Source organism: Muscardinus avellanarius, assembly GCF_963383645.1.
Source record: "Muscardinus avellanarius genome assembly, chromosome: 10".
Taxonomy (NCBI): domain Eukaryota; kingdom Metazoa; phylum Chordata; class Mammalia; order Rodentia; family Gliridae; genus Muscardinus; species Muscardinus avellanarius.
Window position 1 is genome coordinate 14,121,378 of NC_137796.1, and position 17,615 is coordinate 14,138,992.

A 17,615-nucleotide genomic window follows, 5' to 3' on the forward strand; every position below is an offset into this window, starting at 1 on the left:
TGGCTGCAAGCTTTGTTTTTGGGCATTGGCTTTTTGTGAATATTTGAGTTCAATTCCCTAGTCCAAGACTTATACCCAAGTTACTCTGCCTCCAATGCAGAATTTATTTCTCAACACCTTTCTTTCAATCTACACAAAACTTTATGTTCCGAGTTTGCTCAGCCTTTCTTAGACATTTGGGTTTAGGAAAGAGTGTTTCTGGAAATAGTATTACCTGAGAGCTGACAGTTCCAATCTCATTTGTTTGACACAATTGGCCATATTCTTGGCTGTATTTTGCACACAGCTGATTAGACACCTGCAGCAAAGGAGAGAGAGAGGAGAGAGAAGAGAGGAGAGAGGAGAGAGGAGAGAGAGGAGGGAAGGAAGGAAGGAAGGAAGGGAGGGAGGTAGAGAGAAAGGAATTCATCAAGTTATGGCAGATTTGTTTTAGATGAAGAATAGTTGAAGAACACAAAAAAATTCACATTCATGTCATCTCTTAGAATCACATTCTTTTAGCATCAAAACAATAACACCAAATGCTTTGCTTTTAAGTATCTGATAAATGTGAAAATTAAAACCTCTAATCCCAGATACCTCATCAAGAGTGACTCTCCTCCCCCAAAGAAACCCAGTTTTAAGTTTCATTTTGGTTTTAAGGCATATCTGTTGTCTTTTAACATTGCCACTCACAACAAAGGCATTTACTTTCACTTAAAGACTAACAAAAGAAAATCCTTTCAGTTATCCCTTATGAGAGAAAAGGCTTCTTGAAATAATCTCACAATTCCAAACAAGTAACAGAAGCCATCCCCTCACCACGATACGACAATTAAAACTGGTCAAACTTACTATTTTCAGCTCGGGCACTTCTGACTGCAGCCGAGGAGCTGCCCAGATGAGTGTAGATGTGGATTCAGCCAAACCAGAATTAAGTTCCCTAAGGAAATCACAAAATTATAAAAACTCAGGTTTTATGCTTTTCTTTTTCTTATTTATAAAGTAGCTCATGGACAATATTCACAACACATTGGTAAATACATTCCTCTTTTAAGTTAAAATTGGAATAGCCGGGCGTGGTGGCACACGCTTGTAATCCCCACGCTTGGGAGGCTGAGACAGGAGGATCACACATGTTCGAAGCCAGCCTCAGCTACTTAGTGAGGCTCTCAGCAACTCAGTGAGACCCTGTTTCCAAATAAAGTATAAAATAGCCGGGCGTGGTGGCGCATTCAGGAGGCTAAGACAGGAGGATCTGGGTTCACAGACAGCCTCAGCTACTTAGTGAGGCCCTCTGCAACTTAGTGAGACTGTTTCAAAATAAAGAATAAAAAATAGAGCAGGGGTGTAGCTCAGAGGTCGAATGCCCCTGGGTTCCATCCCCAGACCTGCAAAAAAAATAATATAAAATAGGTCTGGGAGTGTAGCCTGGAGGTAGAAAGCCCCTGGGTTCCACCCTCTGTACAATCAATCAATCAATCAATCAAATTGGATTAGAAGTGTCCTATATGGAAATATATGTGTGAGCCAGGCATAGGGTTGCATGCCTGTAATCCCAGTACTTGGGATACTGAGACAGGAGGATTGAAGGTTTGAGGACAGCCTCGGGAATGTAGCAAGACCCTGATTCAAATTAAAAAAGGGTTGAAGGGGTAGCTTGGAGATAGAATGTGCCTGGGTTCAATCCCCTGTACCAGTGTGTGTGTGTGTGTGTGTGTGTGTGTGTGTGTGTGTGTGTGTATGTACATATGTAAATACACAAATACATATTTTTTTTTTTATACCACAGATTTAACCCAGGGGCATTCCACCTCCACACTACTCTCCCAGCTGTACTTTTCATTCTTTATTTTGAAACTGGGTCTCACTAAATTGTGGAGGGCCTTACTAAGTAGCTGAGGCTGGCTGGAACCTGCCTGGATCAGCCTCCCAAATACTGGAATTACAAGCGTGTGCCATCACTCCCAGCTCACAAATACATATATCTACACATACAGTTACATACACACACACATACACACACACTTAAAGGAAAGATATCATTTTTTTTCTTTTTTAGTATTGAGGATTGAACCTAAGAGCATTCTTCCTCCAAGCCACACCTCATTCCTTTTTTATATTTATTTATTTATTTATTTATTTTATTTATTTTTGCAGGTCTGGGGATGGAACCCAGGGGCATTTGACCTCTGAGCTATACCTCTGCCCTATTTTTTATTCTTTATTTTGAAACTGGGTCTCACTGAGTTGCAAAGGGCCTCACTAAGTAGCTGAGGCTGGCTGCAAACTGTGATCCTCCGGTCTCAGCCTCTCAAGTAGGAGGATTACAGGCATGCAGGAGCAGGCATGGCAGATATCAGGATCCTTGTCTCTGGATTTGGAGATAATCTCACTGCTTTGCCCTAGAAGACAGGAACAGTGCTGAGTACACCTGTTGGCTGGGGACAATGTACTCAAGCTGCTGGAAGAAGTCTCCCTGTGGTGGCCAACCTGTAAGAGTCTGCTTGATGAGCCTCAGACTTTGCAGAAGTTGTCCTACTTGCACAACTAGGCAAACAAAAACAGCCTAGAAGGAATTTTAGAAGAGAATGTGTGGAATTTGTTGTCGAGACTATCTTCATTCAAGTGCCGGGTGCCTTAAGGAGACTTCAGTTACTGAGTCAATAGTCTGCTGGTTAATTACCCCCTGCAGGAATTATGGAAAAATATAACCAGAGCAGACCTCTCCTGAATGCCAGTGTGCAAAGGACAGTGGGCGGCCTTTCAACATTTGCTGCCTACCCCACGCTACTACAGTGAGCACACCAAGCAAGTGCACTTTCCTATCAGCGATGGCTACGCTCAGGAAAGGGACACCTCTCGGTCTCCCTTCCAGAGCTGTGAGACCTTGCTTCAGGGATGGTCTTTCTCTCACTTGTATACCTTGGAAACGAGCAAGAAAAAGGATACCGACCAAAGATTCAGATAAAGTGAATGAAATTTTTGAGAAATTATAGCATTTGATGGGGATGGGGGCGATACCAGGGATTGAACCCAGGGGTATTTTACCTCTGAGCTATACTCCCAGCCCTATTTTATTTTTATTTATTATTATTATTCTTTTTGCAGGTCTGGAGATGGAACCTAAGGGCATTTGACCTCCGAGCTATACCCCCTGCCCTATTTTTTTTTATTCTTTATTTTGAAACAGGGTCTCACTAAGTTGCAGAGAGCCTCACTAAGTAGCTGAGGCTGTCCGCGAACCATGATCCTCCGGGCTCAGCCTCCCAAATGTTGGGATTACAAGCATGTGCCCCCACGCCTGGCTCCCCTGCCCTATTTTTTATTCTTTATTTTGAAACAGGGTCTCACTGAGTTGCAGAGGGCCTCCCTAAGTAGCTGAGGCTGTCCGTGAACCGTGATCCTCCAGTCTTAGCCTCCCAAATGCTGGGATTACAAGCGTGCACCACCACACCAGGCTTATTTTTATTTTGAAACTGGATCTCATTAGGTTGATGAGAGTCTCACTGCTTGCTGAGGCTGTCTTCGAACCTGTAATCCCAAATACTGTGATTATAGGTATGTGCCACCAGGTCCACCTTTGTCTGACTTTAAGATCATGAAATTGACAGTTATGCAAACCTCTGACCCAGACCCCAGACATCCAGATACTCAACACCATCGAGAGGCAGCAAATACCATTTAGAATTGCTGATAATAGATAAAATAATTTATCTATTTTGTGGTTCTGGAGATCAAATCCAGAGTCATTCTGAGCTACATCCCTAGCCCTATTTAATTTTTTAAAAACAAGATGCAGAGGGCCTCCCTAAATCGCTGAGGCTGTTGCAAACCTGCAATTCTGTCTCAACCTCTTAAATACTGGGATTACAGACAGGTGCCCCTATACAAGGCTTTTATATTTTGAAGTGGAGTCTCGCTAAGTAACTGTGTGCTGACCTTGAACCTGTGATCCTCTCATCTCAGTCTCCCAAGTACTAGAATTACAGATGTATTCCACCATGCCCCACTCACACAGCTTTAAAGATGTGTCAGAGCCCATGATTTGTCTGCAACAGATGCAGAAGTTCAGGGAGTAAACCAAAGGAATCAAAGACCTTATTTTAATATTTGGGGGGGGGGGTCTGGGGATGGAACCCAGGGGCATTCGACCTCTGAGCTACACTCCCTGCCCTATTTTTTATTCTTTATTTTGAAACCAGGTCTCCTTGAGTTGCAGAGGGCCTCACTAAGTAGCTGAGGCTGTCCGAACCACAATCCTCTGGTCTCAGCCTCCCAAATGCTGGGATTACAAATGTGCGCTCAAAAACCTTATTTAAACCAGGTAAAGTGCCACGTGCCTGTAATCCCAGTGTTTTGGAGGCTGAGATAAGAGAATTGCAGGTTCAAGGAATTTATAGAGGTCCTCTGCAACTGAGTGAGAGGACCTCTATTTCAAAATAAAAGCCAGGCATGGTGGTACATGTTTAAAATCCTAGTACTTGGGAGGCTGAGACAGGAGGATCACAGGTTCAGGGACAGCCTCATCTACTTAGTGAAGCCCTCTGCAACTCAATGAGACCCTGATTCAAAATAAAGAATAAAAAATAGGGCTGGGTTGTAGCTCAGAGGCTGAATGCTCCTAGGTTCAATCCCCAGTACCACAAAAAAAATTAAAATTGAATGAAAATAAAAATTAGAGCCTGGCATGGTGGCACACGCTTGTAATCCCAGCATTTAAGAGGTGGAGACAGGAGAATTGTGGTTCGCAGACAACCTCAGCTACTTGGCAAGGCCCTTCACAACTCAGTGAGACCCTGTTTCAAAAGTAAGCTGCAGATGAATGGATTGCAAAATTATGGGAAATACACCAATGGAACTCTATTCAGCTATAAAGAACAAAATCATGCCATTCACAAGAAGATGGAAAGACCTGGAGAACATTATGTTAAGTGAGATCAGCCAAGCACAGAAAGAGAAGGGACATATGTTTGCTCTAATATGCCCAAACTAGGGAGCACTGGGGATACCAGAGGGACCCAAGATAATGGAGGGGAAACCTCAGCAAAGCTAGAATGGAAGGGTAGGAGAGGAAGAGGGCTGAGGGTGATTAATGGAGGAGCTACATCCGAATATGTGTAAAAGTATGAATATAGCATGGTCAACCTGGACACTCATTTTTGGAAGGGGGGAAGGGAAAACGGGGAGTGGGAGAGAGAGGGCCCCAAGCACAGTTTAAATGTATACCATTTTCAATTAAAAAAATTAAAGAGCTGGGCGTGGTAGCACACGCTTGTAATCCCAGCATTCGGGAGGCTGAGACCAGAGGATAGCGGTTCGTGGACAGCCTCAGCTACTTAGTGAGGCCCTCTGTAACTTAATGAGACCCTGTTTCAAAATAAAGAACAAAAAATAAGGCAGGGGGTGTAGCTCGGAGGTCAAATGCCCCTGGGTTCCATCCCCAAACCCGCCAAAAAAAAAAATAATAATAAATAAAAAATAAGCTGGGCGTGGTGGCACATGCTTGTAATCCCTGCATTAGGGAGGCTGAGACAAGAGGATCTGGGTTCACGGCCAGCCTCAGCTACTTAGGTCCTTTGTAACTCAGTTTCAAACAAAGACAAAAAAATAGGGGTGGGGATGTAGCTCAGAGGTAGAATGCCCCTGGGTTCCATCCCCAGCGCTGCAAAAATAAAATAAAATAAAATAAAATAAAATAAAATAAAATAAAATAAAATAAAATAAAATAAAATAAAATAGGGCTGGGCTGGGCGTGGTGGCGCACGCTTGTAAGCCCCGCGCTTGGGACGCAGAGACAGGAGGATCGCGCAGGTTCGAAGCCAGCCGCGCTGGCTTAAGAGACCCTGTTTCCACATAAAAAAATTATAAAAATAGGTCTGGGATTGTAGCCTGTGGGAGTGCAGCCCGTGGGAGTGTAGCCGGAGGTAGAAGGGCTTCCAGGAACCCCAGTACCACAAAAAAAAAAAAAAAAATAGGGCTGGGAGTGTAGCTCAGAGGTAGAATGGCCCTAGGTTTCATCCCCAGTACCACAAAAGCAAGCAAACAAACAAATAAAAAATAAATATTAGTAGGAGGGAGGAAAAGAGAAAGGGGGTCACTGATAGTATGTTGGAGTTAGTGGTGAGCAATTCTGGTGTGCCATTGCTCATCAGGGTATCTATATAACAACAATGTACTGTCTATTTCAAGAAGCTAGAAGACAAGATTTTGAATGTTTCTACTCTAAAGAAACAATAAGTATGTGAGTCAAGTATGGTGGCGCATGCCTGTAATTCCAGTACTTGGAAAGTTGAGACAGGAGGATCATAGGATGCAAACTCAGCAACTTAGTGAAGCTCTCAGCAACTTAGTGAGAACCTGTTTCAAAATAAATAAGCCAGGATGGTGACATATACTTGTAATTCCAGTCCTTGGGAAGCTGAGATAGGAGGATTGCAGGTTTAAAGTCAGCCTTGGTGAGAGGCTCTCGGCAACCTAGTGAGATCCTGTTTCCAAATAAGAAGTAAAATCAGGTCTCGGTGTAGTTTGGAAGCAAATAAAATAAATAATAAAATAGAAGTAGGGGTGTGGCTCAGAGGAGAAAACAGCCCTGGGTTCAATCCCCAGCATCACACACACACACACACACACACACACACACACACACACACACACACACACAGAGGAAGTTCTTCAGTAGTACCAAGTTAGAGTCCATCCCCTCCCTTTAAAGTGGAGGGGTGTACTGGGACTCCTTTGAGCCTGCGAAATAAGACACTCACTTAGTGGCCTGAATCAAGCCAAAGCGAGCCAGCAGCAGGTCACAGTAGAGCTCCAGGATCTCCATGGCCTCCACGAGGTAGTCTTCCCGGATGATGTGCTCCACGCGGATCCGCGCCCGCTCATCCTTCCCAGCGGCCAGATAGTCAGCAATCTCCTTCCTTGCTTTCTGGGCCTGTTCAGCTGTAGCATGAAGCACATATTAAAAAATTAATGGGATGAGCTGGGTGTGGTGGCGCACGGTTGTAATCCCTGCGCTTGGGAGGCTGAGACAGGAGGAAAGCACAGGTTCAAAGCCAGCCTCAGCTACTTAGTGAGGCTCTCAGCAACTTAGTGAGACCCTGTTTCCAAATAAAGTATAAAGTAGGTCTGGGAGTGTAGCCCGGAGGTAGAAAAGCCCCTGGGTTCCACTCCCAGTACCACAAAAAAAAAAAAAAAAAAGAATGGGATGAGCTGAGGGTGGTAGCACACACCAGTAATCTCAGTACTTGAGAGGCTGAGACTGGAGGATCGCAGGTTCAAAGCCAGCCTCAGCAAATTAGCAAGGCTCTGGGAAACTTAGTGACACTCTATTTTCAAATTAAAAAAAAAAAAATAGGCCTGGGGAGTGTAGCTCAGTGGCCTCACTAAGTAGCTGAGGCTGGCTTTGAACCTGTGTGATCCTCCTGTCAGCCTCTCAAGAGCGGGGATTTCAAGCGTGTGCCACCATGCCTGGCTATAGGATTTGCTAAATTTAAAAAATGTATTTTTGAGCCGGGCATGGTGGCGCACGCTTGTAATCCCTGTGTTTGGGAGGCAGAGACAGGAGGATCGCGCAGGTTCAAAGTCAGCCTCACTGGCTTAAGAGACGCTGTTTCAAAAAAAAAAAAAAAATATATATATATATATATATATATATATATATATATATATATATAAAAAATAGGTCTGGGAGTATAGCCCGGAGGAACCCCAGTACCACCAAAAAATAAAAATAAAAAAATGGAGTTTTGTTTTGTTTTATAGTACTGGGGGATGGAGCCTAGGGGCATTCTACCTCCAAGTTACACTCTCTCCCTATTTTATTTATTTGGAAACAGGATCTTGCTAGATTGATGAGAGTCTCACTACTTGCTGAGGGTATCCTCAAACCTGTGATCCTCTTATCTCGGCCTGCTAAGTACTGGGATTACAGGTGTGTACCACCACACCCAGCTAAAAAAAATGCATTTATACCATAGAGCAAAGCAATATTTTCATAAAAACAGACAAAAATATTTATAGTTATGTGTTGAACGAGGTCACTGGTCCTCAAGGTCTCCTCCCCAGCCAGGTGAGATGGTACACACCTATAATCCCAACTACTCAGGAGGCTGAGGCAAGAGGATTGCAAATTCCTGGGTGGCATGGGCAATTTACAGATACCCTGCCTCAAAATAATAAATGAAAAAGAGCTGAGGGTGAAGCTCAGCAGTTAAAGGTCCCTGGAGTCAATCTTCAGACTCCCGCCCTTCCCCCAAAAATCTCATCCCCAGGCCAGTAACATCTGCATCATCTGAGAACTTGTTAGAAGTGCAAATTATTGGTCCTCACCCCAGAAATACTGAGTTGAAACTCTGGAAGTGGAGTCCCGTAATCTGTGTGGTACCCAGCCCTCCCTGGGATTCTGATACCTGCTAAACACTGAGAACACCACGCCAGGGAGTGACTTGGCAGTAACCTTTATTTTCTCCGTTTGGCTTACCTTGTTTCATAAAATATTCCAGAGTGGTGTGTGTGTGTGTGAGATGCAGGATTGAACCCAGAGGCATTCTAGCTCTGAGCTACACCTCCAGCCCTGTTTTTTATTCTTTATTTTGGAACAGGGTCTCATTAGGTTGCGGAGGGCCTCACTAAGTAGTTTAGGCTGGCTGCAAACCTGCGATCCTCCTGTCTTAGCCTCCCAATTAATGGGATCACAATCGTGCGCCACCACGCCCAAACATAGGATCTTTTTTTTTCCTTGCAGTACTGGGGATGGAACCCAGGTGCATTGTACCTCTGAACTACACCCCCAGCCTTAGTTTTTAGTAGTTTTATTTTTGTTAGGATAAGCAGCCCAGTCATGCCAAAGATGGCGCCTCTCCGGCTTCTCTTCCGGATTGCGCTGATTACCTCATAGCTTGCCAAAGGGGCCACGGGATGCCCAACAACCAGTCCCCTGATAACACACTCACTGGGGTATGAGCCACCCAATCAGTAAACGCCCCGTACTTTGTGCGATCTTCCGCTGTGAGCGGAAGCCCCCTCCTCCCAGCTGCCTGATATAAAAGGGAGCTGGGCTGTCTTAATAAAGCTTTTTGCTTGCTTGCTTGCTTATCTCCGACGGCTGGCCTTGGTTCTTTTCTGCGCCGACCCCCCTTCATTGGTCCTGAAGACCCCCGACCCCCTTCAATTTTATTTTATTTATTTATTTTGCGGGTCTGGGGATGGAATCCAGGGGCATTCAACCTCCGAGCTACACCCCCTGTCCTATTTTTTATTCTTTTATTTTGAAACTGGGTCTCACTGAGTTGCAGAGGGCCTCACTAAGTAGCTGAGGCTGTCCGCAAACTGCGATTGGAGGTCTTGCCTCCCGAATGCTGGGATTACAAACCTGCGCCACCACGCCCGGCTTAGTAGTTTTATTTTTGAAACCGAGTCTCACTGAGATGCAAAGGGGCTTGCTAAGTAGCTGAGGCTGTATGTGAACCATGCATGTTCCTCTGGTCTCCACCTCCGGAATGCTGGGATTAAAATTGTGGGCCACCACACCCAGCTCGGCCATAGTGAACTTTGAAAAGATTAATTGTTGCGGGGCATAATGGCACACACCTGTATCCCAGTACTTGGGAGGCTGAGACAGGAGGATCACAGGTTCCAGGCCAGCCTCAGCAACTTAATGAGACCCTCAACAACTTAGCGAGAATCTGTTTCAAAATAAAAGATGAAAGCCAGGAATGGTGGCGCGCACCTATAGTACCAGTACTTGGGAGTCTGAGACAGAAGGATTGCAGGTTTGAAGACAGCTAGTAGTGATATTCTCACCAACCTAGTGAGATCCTATTTCAAAATAAAGATAGAATAGGGCTGGGGTGTAGCTCAGAGGTAGAATGCCCCTGGGTTCCATTCCCAGTAACACACACACACACACACAAAAAAAAAAAAAAAAGAGAGAGAGAGAAAAGAAAAGAAAGAAGAAAGCAGGTCATGCTGTGTGTGTGTGTGTAACAAGGGATTGGAATTTTTTTTTTTTTTTTTTTTGCGGGTTTGGGGATGGAACCCAGGGCCATTTAACCTCCGAGCTACACCCTCTGCCCTATTTTTTATTCTTTATTTTGAAACAGGGTGTTACTGAGTTGCAGAGGGCCTCACTAAGTAGCTGAGGCTGTCTGTGAACTGTGATCCTCTGTTCTCAGCCTCCCGAATGCTGGGATTACAAGCGTGCGCCACCATGCCCAGCTTGTAACAAGGGACTGGATGCAGGGGAGTTCTTTTTTATTTTATTTTATTTTATTTTATTTTTTGCAGGTCTGGGGATGGAACCCAGGGCCATTCAGCCTCTGAGCTACACCCCAGCCCTTCTTATTATTTTTATTTTGAAGCAGGGTCTTGCCAAGTTGTTGAGGGTCTCGCTACATTGGTGACACTGGTCTTGAATGTGCCAGTGTTGACTGTGCTTCTGTGTCGTCCTCTCAAACTAGTATTATAGGTGTGAGGTACCACTGCTGGCCCTTTTCATTTTTTATTTTGAAACAGGGTCTAGCTAAGCTGCTAAGCGTCTCACTAAGTTGCTGAGGCTGCCCTCAAACTTACGATCTTCCTGTCTCAGCCTCCCAAATACTGTGTGCCATTATGCCCAATAATAACTAACCTTTTTGTTTTAAAAGTTTACTGTGGCCTGGCGTGGTGGTGCACGCTTGTAATCCCCGCGTTTGGGAGGCTGTGACTAGTAAGTAGTTGAGGCTGGCCCCAAACCTGCGATCTTCCTGTTTCATTCTCTCAAGTACTGGGATCACAAGTGTACACCACCACTTCCAGCTTCCTCTAGATGCTCGAAGGGAAAAAAAGCCCCTGGGTTCCACCCTCAGTACCACACACAAAAAAATAAAAAAATAAAAAGGAATTAATTTAATGTAAGACATGCCTAATTTTTTCTAACTTATCTCAAATCACTCTTATAGTTCATGGTTGAAATTCTTTCCTTGCACTTGTAAAAAAACGAGGCTTATATTTAACTGGACAATCATATGCATAGCTGGGTTGTCAGGAGCAAATCAAAGAACATGTGGTCGTGCAGTTTAAAATTTATAAACTGGGTGCAGTGGTGCACGTTTGTAGTCCCAGTACTTGAGAGGCAGAGACAGGAGGACCACAGGTTCAAGCAAAGTCTCAGCAAGTAGTGAGACTCTCATTAACTTAGCAAGATCCTGTTTCAGTGTAAACATAAAATAAGGCTGGGGGTGTAGCTCAGAAGTAGAATGCCTCTGGGTTCAATCCCCAGCACCACACGTATTTGGGAGACTGACAGGAGGATTGCAGGCAGGTCCAGGACAGACAGCCTTGACAATGTGGTGCGACTCTCAACAACATAGTGAGTCCCTGTTTCAAAACAAAGCAAAACAAAACAAAAACCTGAAAAAGGGGCTGGGGGTGTAGCTCGGAGGCAGAATGCACCTGGGTTCAATCACCAGGACAAAAAAATTATGCCCCAAATTCTGTAAGGTCTGGCTAATGAATGCCCAATATTGGTAGGAAGGTGGCTGTTAGTCAAACTTCCAAATATAGAGGGATAAATAGATAAGGTAGTCTGTCTTCCTTCCTTCCTTCCTTTCCCTCCTCCTCCTCCTCCTCCTCCTCCTCCTCCTCCTCCTCCTCCTCCTTCTCCTTCTTTTCTTCCTCTTCCTCTTTTTGCCATACTATGGATTGAACCCAGAGGCATTCTACCTTTGAGCTATACTCCCAGCCCTATTTTTCATTCTGAAGCAGAGTCTCAGTAAGTTGTAGAGGAGCACACTAAGTAGCTGAGGCAGGCCACGAGCCCAGATCCTCCTGTCTCAGCCTCCCGAGCCTGGATTACAGGCGTGTGCCACGGTGCCCGGTGATGGGTGATTTTCAATAGGGATATTTATTGGGCATCAGATAAAAACATTTATGTGCACTAGACTTATTTTACTTGAGCATTTCGTGTTGCAGAGCATCAGTGTTTAGTTAAGTGAGGGGTTAATGGCTCAGGTGACCCATTGGAATGAGGAAACAGTGGAGAAAAGAGAAAATAAGTTAGATTTAAAGAAAGAAGACCACACTTGCCCACACTATGCCTGCTTCATGGGTGTAATACTATTTGATCTGTTACCTGGTTAAGAAATGGATGTGTGTGTGTGTGTGTGTGTGTGTGTGTGTGTGTGTGTGTGTGTGTTTGAAAAAAGATAAAGAAGCCTTTCCAGAAAAAAATTGCCCAGAGGGCTCTTACTTAATAGCTACTGTGACCTTTTTTGTTTGTTTGTTTGTGGTGGTACTGGGGGTGGAACCCAAAGGCTTTCTACCTCTGGGCTATACTCCCAGACCTATTTTATATTTTATTTGGAAACAGGGTCTCACTAAGTTGCTGAGAGCCTCACTCAGTAGCTTAGGCTGGCTTTGAACCTGTGCAATCCTCCTGTCTTAGCCTCCCAAGCACAGAGATTACAAGCATGCACCACCACGCCTGGCATATTTTTACATTTTAAAACATTGGAAACTTTGGATATAGCTTGGAGGTAGAATGCCTCTGGGTTCCATCCCAAGTACCACACACAAAAATAAATAAATACATATTTATTTATTTATTTATTTATTTATTTATTTATTTAGGTGGTACTGGGGTTCCTGGAAACCCTTCTACCTCTGGGCTATACTCCCAGACACCTATTTTTAAAATATTTTTATTTGAGGCCGGGCGTGATGGCGCACGCTTGTAATCCCCGCGCTTGGGAGGCAGAGACAGGAGGATCGCACAGGTTCGAAGCCAGCTGTGCTGGCTTGGGAGACCCTGTTTCCAAATTTTAAAAAGTTTAAAAATAGGTCTGGGAGTGTAGCCCGGAGGCAGAAGGGCTTCCAGAAACCCCAGGACCACCACCAAAAAAATTATAAAGACTAAAACCTAGGGTTGGGGGTGTAGCTTGGAGGTACAATGCCCCTGGGTTCAATTGCCACCACTGCAGGAAAAAAAATAAAATAAAATATTTTTATTTGGAAACAAGGTCTCTTAAGCCAGCAGGGCTGGCTTCAAACCTGTGCGATCCTCCTGTCTCTACCTCCCAAGTGCGGGGATTACAAGCAGGCGCCACCACGCCCGGCAATAAGTAAATATTTTAATTTTTAATATTTTAGTGCTGGGGATGGAACCCAATGGGTGTGCTATCTCTGGGCTACACCTCCAGCCTATTTTATTATTATTTTTTTTATTTTGAAACAGCGTCTCACTAAGTTGTTGAGTCTCACTAAATAGCTTAGGCTGACGTTCCTCCTGTCTCAGCCTCCCAAGTACTGGAATTACAGGCATGTGCCACTAGGGCCAGTTTCATGTTCACATCTGTAGAAGTAAGAAATCCTCCTTTAACTCTCCAAATTGCCAAGTGAGATCTTAGAGGGTTTACGGCCGTGGAAATTTCACAGTGATCTGAAAAGCAACATGCAGGGCTCTGCAGAGTGTTTACTCACTTTTCTTTCTTGCCAGGAGTTTTAGACGATTGATAACCAGTTGCAAGTTAACCCGGAGACAGTCAGGTTTGAAGGCAGAGCTGAACATTATTTCACCACAAGACACCGCAGGTCACAAACGACTTTGCCTAGCAAGCTGCCCAGAGAAAGAGGAAGTTGGCAGGATGAGGAGGGGCTCCAGTTTTCCCTAGTCCGCTTCATTCATTCGACAAACCCCAGGTAAGGAATTCGAGGGGGCTTCAGCGATGGCCTGGACGCACCTGCTTCTCTGTAAACCCACTCCCCAGAAATGACTTGTAATTCAAATAAGGGTTAGGCTTCCTTCAGTTTATTCAAATTGCCTTTTTACTGCAATCTGAAAGTTCTGCCAGAAGTTTTCGACAAAAATGAAAGTCTCTGAGGAATTTACGTGAGAGGAGGATTCCCCTCCACAGAGGACCTCTTGGTCCACCTGGGGAGAAATTAAAAGAACCCCTTCTAAAGAAAATAGCCATTAATATATAACACACACAATACAGATATATAGATAGGGTCAGGGTTAAATAGTGAGCGTCCTGTACTGGCGATTGAACCCATGCGCATTCTACCTTTGAGCTACACCCCCATCGTGATTTTACTTTTTATTTGGAAACAGGATCTCACTAGGGTGGTAAGAGTATTACTACTTGCTGAGGCTGTCCTCAAACCTGCAATCTTCCTGTTTCAGCCTTCCAAGTACTGGGATTACAGGTGTGCGCCATCATGCCTGGCTTGTTGTTGTTGTTGTTGTTGTTGTTGTTGTTGTTGTTGTTGTCATTGTTATGGAACCGGGGATTGAACCCAGAAGCACTCTATCTCCAAGTTACACCTCCAGCTCATTTTTATTTTTTGTTTTTGAAACAGGGTCTTGCTAGGTTGCTGAGGCTGTCCTTGAACCTGCAACATCCTTTCTCAGTCTCCTAAGTACTGAAATTATACAGTCTTCTACCACTACACCAGGCTTATTTTGAAACAGGCAGGGTCTTGCTAAGTAGCTGAGAGTCTCCCTAAATTGCTGATGCTGACCTTGAACCTGCGATCCTCCTGTCTCAGCCTCCCAAATACTGGGATCGAAGGCATGTACCACTATGCCTGGCACCCATATTAATGAGTTGGCAAAGGACATCCCTTCTGGAATCTAGAGAGGACACATAACATTAAAAACAAGCGAAAGCAAGGACCCAGGAGGACACAGAACTATTCAGAGGAAGTAGATAAGCAAGAAGCTTGAAAATTGTGTATTTCTATATTTAGATGTTGAGAAAAGCTTCTGGAAAAACAGTCTAACGCCAGGCATAAACACATTTTAGAGAAAGCTAAACCTATTCTAATTCAGTGGGTTATATATTATAGTTCTATAATGCAGTGTTTGCTGGGGGTTTGCTGTTGCTGTTAACTTTGGCCTCCAAAGACGAGCGTTCCTTTCCTAAAACACACACGACACTTTACATGCCGAAGCACGGGGGCAGGAAGATGTGACCGTGTGAGGAAGGTAGCCAAGCCCCTTCGTCCTCCAGGGATGCCACACATGCTCACGTCATCAGCACGCCTCTCAGGCTTGATCTCTAATGTTAAAGAGCCTAGGGATAGTCGTCTGAGCTTACCCTGACGGTACTACAGGTCTAGAAAAACCACCAAGAACTATGCAGCTCTCCTGCCTGTTTAGGAAGAGGAAGAACCTGCAGAGCAAGGTTTTGCTAGTGTCCTTTCCCTTCCACCGGAGTAGCGCGCAGGCTCTCCCCTTGGAAAAACCCAATCAGCGCACGACAAAAAAATTCAGTCACTCTCCAGGGAATGGCAAGTGGACGAGACAGACGGAACTTTTCAGTCCCTGAGTGTCCCACATACCTTTAAAATCCTTTATTCCATCGCTTTTTAAAACTGAGGAGAAACTTTTAAAAGTCTGTGGGGAAAAAAAAAAGTAAAAGGCTTTCCCATGAGAGAGACTGAAAGCATAAAGTTTCATTCCCTGACTATATTTTGAACCAGTTACCAGGGCAAATCGCTGGATCGATTTTAGATAAGTAACTTACACATCTGAGCTTATCTAGATTCCAGAGAACAGTACAGATCTGTAGAGAAATGAAATATCTCTTCATTCTTCCAGCCTCATAAACCTAAAAACTCTGTTTACTTATCACTAATATTCCTGTCAAACTGTTACTACAGAAGTTCCTACCGTCAAGATGTACCACCAAAGAAATGACGATGGTCCCAAGAGTTCTGGAAAAGGAAACAGGGGAGACAGGACCCACTCTTTCGGGACTGCCACACCAAAGCAGGAAATCACCTGGGTTAACCAATCAGAAGGTCCTGTTTGAAAACACGCCTGTCTTCCTATTAGGTCACTGTGTTCGTGGCTGGTGGCCAAAGAGACCTTCTTTTCACATGCATCTACCTGTGACTGCTCTTTCAACCGTGCACAAGAAAAAGAAGGGGGAGGAGGAGGAAGAGGAGGAGGAGGAGGAGAAAGAGAAGGAATGAGGAGAAGGAGAAGGAGGAGAAGGAGGAGGAGGAGGAGAAGGAGGAGGAGGAGGAGGAGGAGGAGGAGGAAGAGGAGGAGGAGGAAGCTGAGTGTACACCTTGGTCAGGGGAAAGTGGCTATGTTTAAGTACATCTGGATTGTTGGGGAGTTTCTGTCACGGCAGTTTTAATGCCAGTTTAGTGTGCTAAGCAAGGAACTAGAAACCAGGATGCCAGTTTGAGCTAAAATGGATTCACTAAGTGACCACAGGACTTCCTTCTTGGTCAGACCGAGAGAGGAGACTGTCATGAACAGTATTGATAATCATGAAGAAAGCCCGCTGCTGCTGGCGTGGTAGCACACGTGGTGAGAGGCTGAGACAGGAGGATCTGGGTTGGTGGCCAGCCTCAGCTACTTAGCAAGGTGCTTTGCAACTTAGTGAGACCCTGTTTCAAAATAAATTTAAAAATTGGGCTGGGGATGTAGCTTGTAGGCAGAATGCCCCTGGGTTCAATCCTCAGCACCACAAAAAAAAAAAAAAAAAAAAAAGAAAAAGAAGAAGGAGGAGGAGCTGTTGCTAATTTAGAGTCTGCAGTAGCTGTGTTGTTACCCAGTTGTTCTGGGTGTGTGTATGGTGGTGCGCCATAATTTTGCCTATTTTTTTTTCATTTGTTTTCTTTCACCTCTGAACTACATTCCCTAGCCGGTTGTTTGTTTTTGTTTTGAAACTGAGTCTTACTAGGTTGCTGAGAGTTTCGCTAGGTAGTTGAGGCTGTCCTCAAAACTGTGTTCCTGCCAGGTTGGTGGCACATGTTGGTGTCGCACGTTAGTAATCTCAGTACTTAGGAGGCTGAGACCAGAAAATAGCTGGTTCAAAGCCAGCCTCAGCATCTCAGTGAGGCACTCAGCAAATTAGCAAGACCCTGTTTCCAAATAAAAAATAAAATATGTATTGGGGTGGAGCCTGGAGGCCCCTGGATTCTATCCCCAGTACCACCTAAAACAAACAAACAAACAAACAAACAAACACCTATGATCCTTTTGTCTCAGCCTCCCATGTACTGGGATTACTGGCACATACCTCATGACCATTTTGATGATCATTTATGCCTATCCATGTGAGAAAATATAAAAATTGAGGCATAAGAATTCCCCAGAGCTGGGTGTGGTGATGTACTCCTGTAACCTCAGCTGAGATAGGAGGATGGGAGGTTGGAAGCCAGCCTCAGCAGTTTAGCGAGGCTTTCAGCAACTCAGTGAGACCCTGTTTCCAAAGAAAAAATAAAGTAGACCGGGCGTGGTGGCTCACACTTGTAATCCCGCAGGTTCGAAGCCAGCCTCAGCTGGCTTAAGAGACCCTGTTTCCAAATAAAAATATAAAATAGGTCTGGGAGTGTAGCCCGGAGGTAGAAGGCCCCTGGGTTCCATCCCCAGTACCACCAAAAAAATAAATAAATAAAAATAAAAATAAATTTAAAAAAGGGCTGGGGATATACCTCATTGGCCGAATGCCCCTGGGTTCCATCCCCAGTACCGCAGAAGAAAAAAGAAAAAGAAAGAAAGAAAGAAAGAAAGAAAGAAAGAAAGAAAGAAAGAAAGAAAGAAAGAGAGAAAGAAAAAGAAAACCCAGGAAGGGTCATTGCGGGGTGAGGGAGCTGAGCACAACCCTACCCACGTGACCCATTCTCCGGGA

At 44.6% G+C, this 17,615-nt stretch overlaps 1 protein-coding gene across 1 annotated transcript in view; it reads right to left on the reverse strand.

Moving 5' to 3' along the window:
- LOC308268146 (IST1 homolog) overlaps window positions 1-13,543 on the reverse strand; it is a gene marked incomplete at its 3' end in the record, with an annotated part of 28,161 nt that extends 14,618 nt beyond the window's left edge. Inside the window, exons 1-4 of the mRNA XM_080703219.1 lie at window positions 13,441-13,543; window positions 6,744-6,924; window positions 835-922; window positions 215-298 (exon numbers count right to left, since the gene is read on the reverse strand). Coding sequence (XP_080559345.1) covers window positions 215-298; window positions 835-922; window positions 6,744-6,924; window positions 13,441-13,528 — 441 coding nt within the window. The 5' untranslated portion in view covers window positions 13,529-13,543. The remainder of the gene's footprint in view (window positions 1-214; window positions 299-834; window positions 923-6,743; window positions 6,925-13,440) is intronic.
- Between the last annotated feature and the right edge of the window lie 4,072 nt (window positions 13,544-17,615).